This window comes from Cydia amplana, chromosome 8 (assembly GCF_948474715.1).
Source record: "Cydia amplana chromosome 8, ilCydAmpl1.1, whole genome shotgun sequence".
Lineage (NCBI taxonomy): Eukaryota > Metazoa > Arthropoda > Insecta > Lepidoptera > Tortricidae > Cydia > Cydia amplana.
The window spans coordinates 9558953-9576494 of record NC_086076.1 but is presented as its reverse complement, the minus strand read 5'-3'; the positions used below and the strand labels follow the sequence as shown (position 1 = coordinate 9576494).

Below are 17542 nucleotides of genomic sequence, written 5' to 3'. Positions count from 1 at the left end.
AAATCTCTTTTATTAGGCCATACTATAGTTAAATATTAAATAAACGCTGAATAGAATGAATGGAATGAATTTCTGGTATTAAATTATTAACAGTTACTGATGAGTTACTGAAAGTGAAAAGTTTAAAATTAAAGTAATGTCAAATGTGTCAAATTCAAAACACTATGAAATATAACGAGTGTATTTTTCTTATGTTATTTTATTACTATACCATTTATTTTTTTCTGGTGCTTGCACACTGTGCACACGGACCATGTTGAGCTTTAGAGCCAAAGAGTATTATAATATTTTAGAGCATTATAATATATTCTTTTTTGTTGAGGCACTTGCGCAGGTTATATACATTGTGTAAACAATGTTACAATAGTAGTTTATGCAACAGTGATATAATAAGGGTTCTTAAAATTCAAGGGTCGAAGTTACAAAACGAGACGTAGTCGAGTTTTGTAAAAAAAGACCCGAGAATTTTAAGAACCAATTATGAGCTGTTGCATACATTACTTTTTCTATGACAGCTGCAGCAAAAAAAAAAAAAAAGTTATTATTAAAAAAAAGAGATTATTAAAAAAAAAGAGTTATTATTAAAAAAAAAGAGTTATTATTTAAATTTGCCTATAGACAAATCATTCAAATGACATTGCTTTAGATATCACTGTCAGTCATTTAATTGACACATTTAAGTGCTGGAGTAGAAAAAGAAAACCATTATAATCTGGAGTTTAACGTTATTATTGCCCTCCGTCAAATTTCCAAGCCTCTAGGCACACAATGTGATGTGATCCTCTGATTTCAATATATTGTGCTAAGTTTCATAAAAAGACAAGTTCTGATGAAATCGTGGTTAACATTGTATAGTTTGTCAAAGGACTGTCTCATTTTCATTTCAAACATAGCAGAGACAATCATACTATCTTTGTCTTACACTAGTACTAGCACACAAAAGAAAAAGATGAGTATAGTTTTTTTTTGTTCTTACTTACTGACAAAATGGTGTGACCAACTATAATAATAAAGTAAATATACTTGGTCAACCAGATCTTGACAGTAGAAAAAGGCGGCAAATTTGAAAAATGTAGGCGGGAAGGGATATCGTCCAATAGAAAATTTGAATTTCGCGCCTTTTTTTACTGACAAGATTTGGTTGACCAGCTATATTTTTAGATATAAAAATGTACACACTCATAAAATTAGTAGAAAAATACACTTCACAATTGTCAAGTCTTCGTTCGGTGTGTGACACTGACAGCTCACATGTGCTTTCTTTTGGCAAAATGTCAGTTGCAGAATGGAATAAATAAAAAATATTCCTCAGTATTTAACTACTTTTATTAGAAGTTAGGTATAAAATAATAAGCATATAAGTACTCGTATAGAATAATGGCAAAGTTCAAATTGAGTAAGTAGTAGCAGTAAATTTATATTGTATCCTATTTTATTAATATTTCATGGATTTGATTCTTTAAATTCAGTAACTGTTTCACTGTTATATGGCTATAAAATCACCTTATGGGGCCTTATTTATACAATTGTAGAATCGTTCATTTATTGTAGAATATTATGAACTACGGCCTACGGCAGCCTAATACATTTTAATGCTGAAGTTATAGGTTAGCTTGCACATGCAATATGCAATTTTATCCTACAATACTATTGTTTAAATACCCCTTAGATTGTGTAATTATGATTCAAACCAGTGAGTAAAATAACAGTATGGTTATGTTCTGGCATTCACGAATATCCTGTTAAAACTATAATGTTCAATATAGAATTTCATTAATATCGCAATAATGTTACAGAAAAGCCTTCCAAAAGGCAACCAGCCCGCCTGCGCTACAAAATAGAGAAAAAAGTAAAAGATCACAACAGGAAACAGAAAAAGGAGGCAAAGAAGAGTAACAAATCCAAGAAACCTAAACCGGTTCAGATTCCAAACGTGTGCCCGTTCAAGGAAGACATCTTGAAAGAGGTTGAAGCGGTGAAGAAACACAAAGAAGAAGAAAGGCTAAAGAGGAAAGAGTTGGCAAAGCTGGAGAAACAGAAGAAAATGGAGGAAAAGCAAAAGAGCAAAGGCAGCATGAATTCTTTGGTAACTATTGTTAACACACTTGTAATACACCATTTATACCTGAATAAATAACAACATAATAAAAGCTTGCTAGTAAGTTTTAACCTCGTGCCGCCCACCATACAAAATTATATCCAAGGAAGTTTGTATCTTGTATTTTCAATAGGGTTGAATTTCATTTGTTCGAAAATTTTACGAGAAAAATGAAATGCTACCTACTATGTTTTTAAATAAGGTTGAGATTCCATCGAAACTGAGTGTACATCCTAATGTACATTGGGCGGCACGAGGTTAACATACTGTTTAGTAACAATATCAATTTGGAACTATGACTACAATAATTTGGTGCCATCAACCTAATCTAATGATAAAGCCAGAAGATGGATAGTTGAACTCTTTGGCGGTTACTAGTAGGTCTCTTGAGATTGGGTTCAAATGATTTGTTTTCAAGACTTCAATTCTTTGGAGCCACAGAACATATTAAACATGTTAGAACGGCTGTCGCGCGCAGTTAGTATCGGAATCGGTGTCGCCGCTCGTTCCTCTCCACATTTACTAACACTCGCGCAACGGTAGTAAAAACTTGTGTACCTGGTGAATGGATACGCCTCCTTTAGACAGATTTGATGTCTGGCTTCTTAATCTGAACGTTATTATGGCGCAAAAGGCATGTTTACGTTTTTCGGTCAGCGCGGGCGAGTACTAGCATGCGAGCGTTTGCTCATAACCGGCGGCGACACGTACCCTGCTCGCATCGCCATTCTAACTTGTTCTGTGTTTGGAGCATTAAGTACAGTCAGCAATAAACAAGTGTATTTAAAAATGAGGTTTTTGACTGAAACCAAACATTGCCCTTTGATATGTAAATAACACAAAACACTATTCAAATAATATAAAATGGCAACCATTTAACCACTATATGACTTATTTCAGTAATTTAAGTTAATTTTTTTCTATTTTACTTTCATATTTTGAGATAAATAATATATCTTTCCACAGGTAGCAAATGCGGAAGCGCGTGGCAAAGTACATGATGCATTCAAAGGTGACGAAGAAAATGATGATGTGGAGTTCGGCAAGGATAGGAAACAAGAGAACTCACTAAAGACTTACTATAGAGAGTTCAAGAAGGTTATATCGGAGGCCGAGGTCATTTTGGAAGTGGTTGATGCACGTGACCCTTTGGGTAAGTTTTTCTCGACATTGCAGCATGTCTGAATGTTTTAATCAATTAAAATGATTTTTTATATCATAGTATGAAATGAACCCAAGAAAACATAAATTATACTATACTAGCGACCCGCCCCGGCTTCGCACAGGTTAACAAATTTTACATCAACCTTCTTGAATCAGTCTATCTATTAAAAAAAACCGCATCAAAATCCGTTGTGTAGTTTTAAAGACCTAAGCATACATACAGACAGACAGACAGCGGCTTTGTTTTATACTCCTCACAAATCTAGAGGATACAACAAGTCCTTCGCAGTGCGTCCAGTGAAGCTGTGGAATGAGCTGCCTGTTTCGCTCAGGCAGGCACAATCGGTTGCGTCGTTCAAGGAGAGGTTAAAGAAGCTATGGCTATCTGATCTGACTGATTAATTTGTCTATATTTCTATTGTATAGTTGCTTTATATCTTTCTAATTCTTTCCAATTTTTAGTGTATTTTCCCCATTCCTTTTTGTGTAATATATGTATGTTTATCCTATACATTTTGTATGTATTTATATCCTTTATCTTTCTGGTACCTTGTTGTACATTTTGCTGCATTTGTCACCCTCTTTTCACTTTCTCCTCTCATCTACTCAAAGGTTAACTGGAAGAGATCCCTCAAAGGGATAAGTTCGCCTTTGTACTTCTTACTAATTAGAACCGTTTTTCCCCCGAAGGGTAAAAAACGGATATTTAGGTTCCTGCCGAAGCTTGAACCACATTATGAGATAACACCCTTGTAACTCAGCCCTAATCAAGCGAATTCATCAACTAGTAGCGCCATCTATCGCACCACTCAAGTACTAATGTCGCCCGGTTGCCAGCGTTCGGCTGCTCTCTCTTCAGTACCATATAAGCCGGCAAGGCCCTTAGGTGTGGTTCAAGCTTCGGCAGGAACCTAAATATCCGTTTTTTACCCTTCGGGGGAAAAACGGTTCTATTTAGGTATCCGTGCCTCACTTGAACCACATTATGAGACGTGTTTAAACCTCTGCCGGCGCTGGCCCGGGCGTACTGTGACTGATAATATTTATATTTATGCAAAAATCACATAATAAGAATATGGGCTTGAAATTTATCCCATATTAATCTAATAAATAATTGTTTGCATCAAACCGTAACTAGATTTTCCTTATTTGTAATTATCGATAGATGAGAAAATTGTTAGCTCTGACTGGCAACATAAGTTATCCATTGCGACTGTTAACTACTTAATTTTTATATAGAACAAAACTGTGTGTCTATTAATTGATAAACTTTTCCTAAATTTATTATTAAAGACATAAATGGGTGCTTGTAGGTTGTACAATATTTAGTGTAACCACTATCTGAAGTAATAGTTCTGATGCGTGTAACGTGAACCTCATCAAGTTAGTTTTACATTAACCCCGTCCAGACTACCTCTGATGCTTTCCTTACAACAGCCCACTAGGTGATAAAAAGGTTTTGTTGTATGAAATAATGATATTATTGTACAAAAAACAAAATACTACTTATCTACTGCTTAACACAAATATAGCACTGCTGGCCCATCCAAAAACTGTTTAAAATTTGTAACTAATTGGAAGAGCTTGGGTCCTCTCTGAGTTATCGTATTTTCCAACAATTTAATGTAAATTAGTAAGTTGCATCATAGGTCAGATGTAATGAAATATGTGTTTTAATGTGGACGAATAACCGAATGTTTGTATAGGTATCCACTAGAATACGATATTGATATTAATTAGATACTAATAGTTATTGACTGGGTATACCAGCTTTATTTGTACATAGTCCATTACATAAGGACAACATATTCCGTAAATGTGTTAAAAAATTATAAACGTGATGTGTTTATTTGTGAAAGCAATTGAAATTTATTTCGAGTCGAGTACCCCTCTGCCTGAAAGTAGCGTCCGAAAATGAAGAAGAAAGTACAACACTTCATGATTTAATGTATGCGTTACTGACTAGTAACAACTCTCAACTACCTAGCAGCAAGTTTCATCTGAGGCGATCATACATCCTTCCTTACTGAATGGTTTTAGGTGAGGGTTGCTTTAAAAAAACAACCATAAATACCACATATACTAACAACCATAGTGAGCCATGAGTAGCTCTTTATTTCATATATGGAATGGTAGGCTCCTACCTATTTTAAGTGTCAACTATACTGCTAAATTTACTACTCCCCACAGATAACTGACAACCTGCCAATTAGGCTGATGCCGGGTCAACCAGGCTTATATTAGTTATATGTTGGTTATATGCTTGTCAGTCATGCAAGCGAATGTAACAAATGAAAAGAATCACTGACACGCAGGTGACAATCGTATGGAGACGATGATTGTGAATTTAAAGTGATGCTGACAACTCCAGTTATTGTGAATGACATCTCTCCATGATATTGTGCGTTGACTGAAGATACGACTACAAAGTAGAATATTTTAGAAGATTTCCTAGTCTGTATCATTCCAATGCCTTCATCTATAATTTTTAGGCTTGTAGTTCTAGGTTGTTTAATGGTCACTCTTTCTGGTGGCGAGCTGATAACCAAACTGAAGATTTTATGGTTCGCGCGCTGGTAATGGATTGTACGATGCTTTATTGTTAGACTTAGCAGGCTTTGTAAGTTTTTAATGCTTTCGTATAGGTACATACGATCTTCTAATAAGAGTGTAAACACCTCTTGACTGAGAATGGAATAGGTACATACTTTTTGGAAGAGTACAGGAGGTGGACATATCCACTTTAAATTGTAGTGCAACGTATTAAAAGCAATTGCGAAACTTTCGTAACACCCAGAAAAATTGAAACATTATTATTATTATTTGTATTATGGCCAGAACGAGTAAGTTCTTGGCATATACCATTGCAGTGGCACAAACCACGGGTCAAGCCTCATGATGTCATCTAATCTCAAGTCATGCGCCAGCAACTGCGCGCGCGGTCGATGTTGTGGCACATTTCCTGTCAAAACTTAACACCTGTGCATTAATTACCAAGTATTAATTTGATTACTTAATTTATACTTTGAAGTCCCCAATCCGCATTAGGCCAGCGTGGGGACTATAGGGTCCGTGCGCGTTGGAGGGTCTGCAATCTTGTGGCCTGAATCGGAAACATATGTGCACATGTACATTGCCAAAGCAAGTGCTACCATCTACCGTTCTCGTCGGTACGTTTCCTTGTGCATAGTAGGTTCTGCCATCTTGTGGGCTACATCGGAAGCATAAACGACACATTCACGCCTCGTGCCCAATATCTGACGGCTCCTATGCTGCCCCCTATATGTAGTTCATGCACGGGTCTATAGGCTAAGCCCTCTCGTGAGTGAGAGGAGGCCTGCGCCCAGCAGTGGGACGTATATGGGCAGAATTATTATTATTATTATTAAATTGTATTTTTGATTAGAAATCTTGCAATACAAAGACGTTGTATGTTCTTTATTAGCTATTGTGCAATTAAGTTGTGTATCAGTTGAATTTAGACTGATTTTATTATCTTGAGGGAACCCTAGGGCCAATTAGGCATCATGATGCCCACAAATAAACAATTATTTGATGATTAAAGGCTTAGTTATGCGACATATTGTATTTATGTCATTACCTTGATATAACGCTGACATATGTCTACTGGCATCTCATAGTTACTGTATTTAATGATGTAAGCATATAATCATGAATATATAAATATATGAATTGTAGTTGTCTTCACAACTAATGCTCTACTTAATTCGATTAGCAGCACATCTGTCCTATAACCCAGACACGATGATTTTGTAGGGACACCTTGTAGGGAGTCAAGACACCTAGTACACCCTACAACTCTACTTGATTGGATAGACGATGATGTTTACAATTACATGCCCTACGAGACCTGTTACAATAGTATGCTGTAAAAACCTGGACTACTACCTTTCAGCTAAGCTTGTAGTACTCAGATCAGGCAATGACCGCAGAACAAGTGTTGATTTTCAGAGTATATTGCAGTCTGTATTTAACCGGCGACCAGATTTGTAGTTATGAGTAACTACAAGGATCATATTTCGCTTAGATCTTGCGTGATTGTTTGATGATGATAAGTGTTTTAACAGTAGTGTCATGCCTCTGATTCCGTGCACTGGCGTTTATTTGGGAGTTGATTCATCTTTTTAAGGATGTCCTATTTCGGGTACTCCTCTGAAAATATTACATATCTTCATTAAAGGGTGCATTTTGCCTAAACCACCGTAAGTTGTAATTCTTTTATAAAATCATGTGAGTACTTCCTTATCTGCAAAGGAAACCTCTCATCTGGAAATCGAAAGAAGGGTATTTCTTTTCTGACCCTTTCAGAATCAGGTATCTGCTATCAGTGGCTGACTATTTTGACTGAATATTTTCTAAATATTACGCATGTATGCACGATTACGTACGTTGTACGTTTGTATGTGCCTATATTGGCTTGCCCCGCCGTGGCTGTTGGTTCGACGGTTTAGTTCCCTTAGTCGGCTTCACTTCTAATTTAATTCGCGATTTTTCAATACACAGCATCAGTAACTCCATTCTAACTGAACTATCGAAAAATCTTTTCATAAATTCGTTATTTATTTACATAGCTTGGAGGGGCGCTTCATCATACATAGGTATAACGTTTATCACTAAAGGAACCGATGTTTAACCTCCTATTGATCAATCATGGGTAACAATGCGGATTGCCATACTAAATTAATATTGTACTAGTTGGTCCTTTTAGTCATTCTGTATTCTGTGAAAGGACCTCCTACAAATACCGTCTGTTTCCCATAGTTATATCACTAGTAGGAGTTCAATTCCGAAGGAAAAGGTAACGTTTGCGATCAACCTTTTATGATGCATGATTGTTATACTAACGGTAGGTCGATTGACAACCCGCTGCTTAGATAAACTTCCCAAGTGGAGCTTATTACTTACAGCATTTGAACCTGATTTCACAACTTTCTACCTGACTGGTGTGAATGGAGCATTATAAATGCTTTTGTCAGTTCGATCTCTTGAACGGAATGTGATGGAAGGTGGAGTTGCTGTTTTCTACGTATTACTCGTAGTTCAGTGGTCTCTGTTTCACAGCTACTTACGATGAGCTTTTAGTAGACGAGTTAAAGTAAGTATAGATAATTTTTAGACTAGCGCAATGATTTCTCTTTGTGACAGGCCGCTATTTTGTAGCTAATGGTCAACATTTGGAGAGGATACAGGAGATGCTTCAGTATTCCTAAATTCACTATCCACCTGACTAGTCATTCATCATTCAAAAGAGGGATTAAGTGCGATGATTTTTCCCACTCATGTATATCATAAACTCTTTATTCTTTTCAAATTTAGAGCTGCAGTAAACAGATATATTTGTTGGCCTATGACAGAGCCGTAAATGAATTGGCATTATACGTATATTGGTATTCCTATTCAGAAGAGAGAAAGTTTTAATCTTCTTTCCTTCATTAAAACTAACGTCGATTTTCTTGCCTCCACCTCTCTCTTTTTGGTATTGGATCTAGTTGGGCCTTTAGCTAGCTAGCTTTGTACTTTTCCCTTTTCACAGTTTCTTAACTGCTATTTTTAATTGCCAACATACAGTTTAGGATCCTCAGAATGTATATTTTTGGTGTTTTGGTATCTTCCGGCAATTGTTTATTATCGAACAAGGCCAACATTTGTACACGACCAAAACGGAAACCTTCCTTTTTCCCGGCAGGTTGAGATAGTTACTGTAACTGCATTTCGTTATCAATTTCGTGCCAAAGTTGCCAAACCCGCTAATAGAAATTCTGCTGCTCGTCGTTCTAAAAGGTGGCACACAATTAGGTCGGCAACAATGATGATGACGTCTTCTAACTGGGTCGCACCGTTCATGACCAAGCAGATCTTAAATGCGAGTCTGACCGTGTAGACATCGAACAATAAAGTGACTAATAAGACGTCCGCTAGCGTATGTCGTATGGTAGGCCATGAGACAACGGTTTTTGACAAGACAACGTCATTTCAGAGGACGATGTGATATCGTCTCATAGGACTGCGCATTAATATCTCACGATACGACAAAATGTCGTCTGTCAGGACAATTGTCACGAGAAGACGCCATGTCGTCTCATGGGACGACGCCATGTCGGCTCACGGGACGACGCCTGTCGTCTCACGGGACGACGCCTGTCGTCTCACGGGACGACGTCTTGTCGTCTCACGGGACGACGCCATGTCGTCTCACGGGACGACGCCTGTCGTCTCACGGGACGACGCCATGTCGTCTCACGGGACGACGCCATGTCGTCTCACGGGACGACGCCATGTCGTCTCACGGGACGACGCCATGTCGTCTCACGGGACGACGCCATGACGTCTCACGGGACGACGCCTGTCGTCTCACGGGACGACGCCTGTCGTCTCACGGGACGACGCCATGTCGTCTCACGGGACGACGCCATGTCGTCTCACGGGACGACGCCTGTCGTCTCACGGGACGACGTCTTGTCGTCTCACGGGACGACGCCATGTCGTCTCACGGGACGACGCCTGTCGTCTCACGGGACGACGTCTTGTCGTCTCACGGGACGACGCCATGTCGTCTCACGGGACGACGCCTGTCGTCTCACGGGACGACGCCTGTCGTCTCACGGGACGACGTCTTGTCGTCTCACGGGACGACGTCTTGTCGTCTCACGGGACGACGCCATGTCGTCTCACGGGACGACGCCCTGTCGTCTCACGGGACGACGCCCTGTCGTCTCACGGGACGACGCCCTGTCGTCTCACGGGACGACGACCTGTCGTCTCACGGGACGACGCCATGAGGCTGCTTTTTATGACGGTGCCTGTAGGAAGGTCACTGCGTCTCGTCGCTGGGCCATGGGCACCGAGCGGAATGTCATTAAGTCGGAGGTTTTCAAAATATGTTCACGATTTGAAATGTCTCGATCTTTTAAACATGCTTTGTAAACGTGTTGCTCGGCTGAGTTACAAAAGCGTACTGAAGAGAGAGCAGCCGAACGCTGGCAACCGGGCGACATTAGTACTTGAGTGGTGCGATAGATGGCGCTACTAGTTGATGAATTCGCTTGATTAGGGCTGAGTTACAAGGGTGTTATCTCATAATGTGGTTCAAGTGAGGCACGGATACCTAAATGTATGTTATTTTTAATATGTCTTTTTGTACAATAAAGAGTTTACTACTACTACTACTACTACTACTATTTAGTGATAAATAATATAAAGTCACTTTTGCATAGTATTTCACCTCCTTAAAGAATAAGGATTAAAACACACTCTATGTCCTACCCGGGACTCAAACTATCTCTCTATATAGGTATTAGATATGTGTAGAAGACAGAGAATTACTTTCGCCCCTCGGGTTTCATCAATTATTGTAACTAACTGGCTTTGTTAAAGATTTGTAAATCTTTGAAAAGTGATATACAGTCATCTGGAATAATATTTGATGATTTAATTTATTTTATTAAATAATTTATTATTTGTTTATAATTTTTTTAATCTTTTATATATTTATTTGATGATTTTATTTATTTTGTCCAGGTACCCGCTGTACTCAAGTAGAAGAGGCAGTGAGAGACGCCGGCAAGCGTCTAGTCCTAGTCCTCAACAAGGCAGACCTAGTGCCCCGCACCAACCTCTCCGCTTGGCTCAAGTACCTCCGTCGCTCGGCGCCCGCCGTGCCCTTTAAGGCTTCAACACAGGACCAGCAACATAATCTGGGGAGGCGGAAAATGAAACATATTGTTAAAGAGAAGGAGATGAAAGGTTATTTGGTTTACTTTTTTCAGATGAGTGATTTTGATGAGACTTTGCCCTTAAGAAGGCGGCACTAAACTTTTGAAGTTTCCATGGAATGTGGCAATGAGTCTGGAGACACCCGGCTAGGAAACAAGTATTTTTTGCAGGCTGTTTTTTTAGGGTTATGGCCAAAGCTTGCCAGTTTTCAGTCAGAAATAAAGCAAGCTAGGTTAGTCTTTATTAAATTCTAAAATTTTTTTTTTATATTTCGCAGGTGGAGCGTGTGTCGGCGCAGAGTTGCTGATGAGTCTCCTGGGTAACTATTGCCGCAACAAGGGCATCAAGACTTCCATCACAGTGGGCGTGGTCGGGCTGCCCAATGTTGGGAAGAGTTCCATCATCAACAGTCTGAATCGCTCCAAGGCATGCAATGTGGGCAGTACTCCTGGAGTCACAAAGTAGGCTTTTTTTTTTCATTTTACAATAATAATGACACCATGGTGGGGTGCGGGTGGGATACATATTGGGAAGAGCTCGATTATTATCAGTATTCCAAAAGTCAAATAGTCCAGGGAGGAAGCTAGGCCTTATTGGGATAAGTCTGGTTTCTTCACAATATTTCCTTTCACTGAAAAAAATCTTCAAATCTAAACTTCGAACTTCCGTTCAGAAGCCCTGTGGCTCGGCCCCTCGGCGCTTATCTTTGTAATATTCTTGGAATTCTAGGTCAGAATATGGAAATTAGTGGAATGACCATTTTATGACTGTTTACTGACGTACATATGATACATATTTATGTCATAATACCTTGATGTAAGGTCTCAACTCTATTACAAGTAGTTAAGACTACAATCTCATTAAAAACTAAATAAAATCATCTTTTACAGACAAATGCAGACCGTCCAACTAGACTCCAAGATCAAGATCCTCGACAGCCCGGGCATAGTGTTCACCGCCGGAGCGGAGAGTGACGCCTCCGTGGCGCTCAAGAACGCCATCCGAGTGGGCAGCCTCAAAGACCCTGTTACCCCGGCGACTGCCATACTTCAGCGGGCTAACAAAGCTACCCTTGTTGACCTGTATATGATACCGGAGTTCAGCACGCCTCAGGTAAGAATATGTTTAGGTTGGTTAGTTTCCGATATGCCGGATTTACAAGATCTATAAATTAATTGTTAACGATTAAATATTATAATTTCTAATGAATGTTGTGTTTGGTAGTTATTGAAATTTAATACTATAAGTTAAGTATAATATTTAGACGTATGTGTCCAATTTCCATTTTGTTACCTCGCCTTGAATTAAAGAAATAAATAAAGAGACATTAAACATTTTTGCTTCCGCAAACTTTAGAAATTATGTATGTATCTACGCGTACTTGTATTAACACGACCCACAGTACACTCAAGAGCACCAAGAAGCGACAGCTAGACATCTAATGACACGACTTCCAGTGATCCCAGTGCGTTTCGCCAACGCCAACACCATTAGTTTCCTTCCTCATTATAGCATTTTCATTTTTTTACGATAACTAGAGAACTGTAGAACTTACTGACCCTTTCTTGCACTTAAATGAAAGGTAATTAAATTTTCTACAACTTTATTCACGCAATATATCTCATTGCATGAGCGGTTGTGCCGATATTTGTCCTGAAATATAGGAAAAACTAAAAATTTCATTCTAAGGAAAAAAATACCCTTTTTTTAAAGTTCTATATCTCATGAACTATTTGACATACTGCGCTGTAAATGGGCTTAAATTGTTCCAAATTTAATGTTCTTTCAACATTACATAGCAAGCTTTGACCAAAAACCCATAGTTTTATAATAAAACAGGAAAAACTGAAAAAAGGCCGAATTTTTTGCAGTTTTTTGCAAATTACGAAGGTAGCACAACTTTTTTTGCTTGCAAAATATAGTTTCACGTTCCTCTAAGGACTCCAAACAACATACATAAAAAAACAGAACTACATCACGCATTGTTTTTTTAGCAGATTTTTTTGTAAGATTTGACTGATCTATTAGTTTTCCTAATTTCGTTGGAATGTTGATTGATTGAGCGTGGTGTTTCGCAGGAGTTCTTCGCGTCGGTGGCGTCGCGCATGGGCCGCTACAAGAAAGGCGGCGTGCCCGACCAGCACGCCGCCGCCAGGATACTGCTCAACGATTGGAATACTGGCAAGGTATCAGTGTTATACTAACAACAACACCTTACTGACCATTGGTGCACCTTATCATAGAGAAAAAAATACATAGAGTGCTCACTCCATACATCAGTTTTTGTACCAAAAAGAATATTAGCATCTAGCATCGAGTAGCGGAACTATCAGTACTGCTACTTGACAATAGATGTAGCACCGGCCGGAAAATCTTATCTCAACAGCATAAGACTTTCCGGTCGGTGCTACATCTTGTCAAGTAGCAGTACTGATAGTTCCGCTACTCGATGCTAGATGTAGACGCTGAAATTAATAGTCTGAACTGATGTATGGAGTGAGCACTCTTGTCTTACTATATTTCTCTATGACCTTATTGAAATTGAAATTGAAAATTTTTATTTCAGACATATCGTCCATATCATTGGTTAGTAACAAAAATCAAAACAAAGCAATAAAAAATAATGTTAGTATTACTTACGGCTAAAATACAAACTAGTAACTAAACATAACTTACAACTACGCAGTCTAGATTGCCCGCTGTCACCGGACATGTAATTTCAACCAGTGGTACTGGAACGGGCAATCCAGCCTGCTGGCCACCTTATGTCGCTGCTATAAGGGTTACAAATTGTCAGCTAACAGTGTGGACAACATATGTTCATCCGTTTTACGAATTTTTAAAAGGAGGAGGCTCTTAATTCGTCAGGATGAACGTTCCCCGCTCTGAAGAAGACGGCTGGACCGATTAGGATATTTTATGTAAGGGTAGTTAGCTAGTTAGTAGTTACCTATACCTCTTAGTTGGTCCCATTGTGATCAGATCGGGATATATTAACGTTTCGTATTGGGAAAATGGGTAACGTGCAGAAGGTATTGAATTGAATGACATAAAATGTATGCTAGAGTTCAATACCTACTAACGCGGATCCACGTACGTCGTACAGTCAAGTGTAAGTAGTATATAACTTACTCAAAAGTATGTCCCATAGTTCTTCAATTCGCTGACACTGACTGTACCAGGTTAGCTTAACCTAGCTTAGCTAAGTTAAGGAATGCTTAAAAAATCGAGGAAAATCTCCGATTATAGGCTAGTAGTTATAGATTTTACTCTCGCAATTTAATTATTTTATTTTTGTATTCTTACATGTAAGAAAAAAAAAAACGCGGCAAGCGTCCTGGGGACGATGCCCCAGGCAACGTTAGGTTTTATTTTGTAATTTATTTTGTTGGAAAATTAAAAAATCATTTTTATTGAAGTAGTGAAGAATGTACTTAAACGGAGCCATTAAATAATAGTTCCATATCTTACATGTTCACTCGCAAATCACTTCCGTAATCAAGCCATTGTTTTTTTTTTATCAAAATTCTGTACAGTTTGAAGAAAACGTTACCTTTCCGTTGTATACATTTTTGTAAGTTGCCCCCTTAGTAAAAATTATATTTATATCCCCAGGTCCGCTACTACACGGAACCCCCAGAGACGATGGACTCTGAAATCCACGTGGACGCCAAGATCGTGTCAGCCGCCGCCAAGGAGTTCGACATTAACGCCTTCGAGGCCATGGAAACTGAAGTCATGGACGCGCTCAACGATGGAAACACTACCGACGCTATTAAGGTAAATTGAACCGTATTGTGTTAAGATAGAGTATAGAATTGCCTATGTGTTAAACTTGCGGGACGGTGCGAGCTGAAAAGGACTGTGTGTATGTTGGAATAAAGTTTATAATAGGATGAGTTCGACATCAACTCCTTCGAGGCCATGGAGACTGAAGTCATGGACGCGCTCAACGATGGAAACACTACCGACGCTATTAAGGTAAATTGAACCGTATTGTGTTAAGATAGAGTATAGAATTGCCTATGTGTTAAACTTGCGGGACGGTGCGAGCTGAAAAGGACTGTGTGTATGTTGGAATAAAGTTTATAATAGGATGAGTTCGACATCAACTCCTTCGAGGCCATGGAGACTGAAGTCATGGACGCGCTCAACGATGGAAACACTGCCGAGGCTATTAAGGTAAATTGAACCCTATTGTGTTGAGATAAAGTATAGAATTGCCTATGTGTTAAACTTGCGGGACGGTGCGAGCTGAAAAGGACTGTGTGTATGTTGGAATAAAGTTTAGAATAGGATGAGTTCGACATCAACTCCTTCGAGGCCATGGAGACTGAAGTGATGGACGCGCTCAACGATGGAAACACTGCCGAGGCTATTAAGGTAAATGGAACCGTATTGTGTTGAGATAAAGTATAGAATTGCCTATGTGTTAAACTTGCGGGACGGTGCGAGCTGAAAAGGACTGTGTGTGTGTTGGAATAAAGTTTAGAATAGGATATATGAGTTCAACATCAACGCCTTCGAGGCCATGGAGACTGAAGTGATGGACGCGCTCAACGATGGAAACACTACCGAGGCTATTAAGGTAAATTGAACCGTATTGTGGTGAGATAGAGTATAGAATTGCCTACATGCATTAATCTGTCCTATCCCAATGGCTCAAATATGGGTCGTAATTATAAGGCGTCGAGAGGTCGTGAGATCGGAGACTTGCGGGACGGTGCGAGCTGAAAAGGACTGTGTGTATGTTGGAATATAGTTTAGAATAGGATGAGTTCGACATCAATACCTTGGAAGCCATGGAGACTGAAGTCATGGACGCGCGCAACGATGGAAACACTACTGAGGCTATTAAGGTAGATTGAACCGTATCGTGTTGAGATAAAGTATACAATTGCCTATGTGTTAAACTTGCGGGACGGTGCGAGCTGAAAAGGACTGTGTGTGTGTTGGAATAAAGTTTAGAATAGGATGAGTTCGACATCAACGCCTTCGAGGCCATGGAGACTGAAGTGATGGACGCGCTCAACGATGGAAACACTACCGAGGCTATTAAGGTAAATTGAACCGTATTGTGTTGAGATAAAGTATAGAATTGCCTATATGCGTTAAACTTGCGGGACGGTGCGAGCTGAAAAGGACTGTGTGTATGTTGGAATAAAGTTTAGAATAGGATGAGTTTGACATCAACCTTGGAACCCATGGAGACTGAAGTCATGAGGTATTGTGTCATGAGGTCTTATTCATCAGATAAAGGATAGACATGTGTGGACTTAGGAGGTTTTATAATTAAAGGTGAAGTGAATCTATTCTTGGAGTTTATCTCATTGTTATCTAGTTCATTTTTAGGGTTCCGTACCCAAAGGGTACTTTACTAAGTCTCCGCTGTCCGTCTGGCCGTGCGTCCGTCCGTCCGTCTGTCTGTCACCAGGCTGTATCTCATGAACCGTGATAGCTAGGCAGTTGACATTTTCACAGATGATGTATTTCTGTTGCCGCTATAACAACAAATACTATAACAGAATATAATAAATATTTAAGTGGGGCTCCCATACAACAAACGTGATTTTTGACCGAAGTTAAGCAACGTCGGGCGGGGTCAGTACTTGGATGGGTGACCGTTTTTTTGCTTGTTTTGCTCTATTTTTTGGTTGATGGTGCGGAACCCTCCGTGCGCGAATCCGACTCGCACTTGGCCGGTTTTCTTATTTGTGGTTGTGTAACGTAATTTTAATGTTTTTTAAGTCAGTCCATTCTATTTTATGTTTTTCCGACAGATCACCAGCACTGGCCCAGTCAAAGCGCTAGACGAAATGCAAGTCGACGAGGACGAATCGAGTCTACTCCCTAAGACCCTCAACATAAGGTCCAAATTGAGAAAAGACCATTCCGAAGCTAAGCGTGCCAAGGTCGACCCCGAAATGCTCCTAGAGGGCAACACCAGGCTGAACAAATTAAGAAAACAACAGTTTAAAAAAGATAAGAAGAAACACGCAAGGAATGAAAAGGTGGCGGTGAATCTAGCGGGCGTTCTAGAAAATGTCACATTGACGTCTTTTAAAAATACTAGTAAAAAAGACGACTATAACTTTAAAGAGGACTTTGCTATGTAATTACTTCGAATAAAAGTTGTATTAACATTACGCATTTTTTTACTTATTTACTCTTTTCTTGGAAGAAATACATAGATGGATGAAAAAAAATGAAATGAAAATGAAGAATGAAAAAATATTAAAGAGGGTACAGTTGTAAAGGTTGGAGTCTTCTAGTAAGTATAAAATACTTGTAACAGAAAACCCCGCTCTTCCATAATATCTAAGGATAACAATAAACTTTAAAAATAAAATCATGAATGATTAGATTATATTATTTTTCTTTCAAGGTCTATTAATTTCAAACTACACACCGAAAATTAAAATTAATTCCATAACAAATTACCTATTGTAGGCAATATGTGTGTAGAAATATTAGTCTTTCTATTTGTTGTTCTAGTCAATGGCGAAACAAATCAAATTATACACAATCAATTTACAAGTTTACTCC

General features: G+C 39.0%; 1 protein-coding gene and 1 long non-coding RNA gene across 2 annotated transcripts; one reads left to right on the top strand and one right to left on the bottom strand.

Annotated features, from left to right (window-relative positions):
• Nucleotides 1-1240: 1240 nt before the first annotated feature.
• Nucleotides 1241-17134, top strand: LOC134650045 (guanine nucleotide-binding protein-like 3 homolog). Its single transcript, XM_063504869.1, has 9 exons — nt 1241-1396; nt 1797-2086; nt 3065-3251; nt 10802-11026; nt 11274-11457; nt 11887-12109; nt 13075-13182; nt 14612-14776; nt 16777-17134. The coding sequence occupies exons 1-9, from the start codon at nt 1378-1380 to the stop codon at nt 17110-17112; spliced, it is 1737 nt and encodes a 578-aa protein (XP_063360939.1). The 5' UTR covers nt 1241-1377; the 3' UTR covers nt 17113-17134.
• Nucleotides 8095-9094, bottom strand: LOC134650545 (uncharacterized). The gene is made up of 3 exons (XR_010097048.1): nt 8846-9094; nt 8613-8768; nt 8095-8176 (listed from the first exon to the last, which is right to left on the bottom strand). It is a non-coding gene; the product is annotated as an uncharacterized LOC134650545 (long non-coding RNA).
• Nucleotides 17135-17542: the final 408 nt, after the last annotated feature.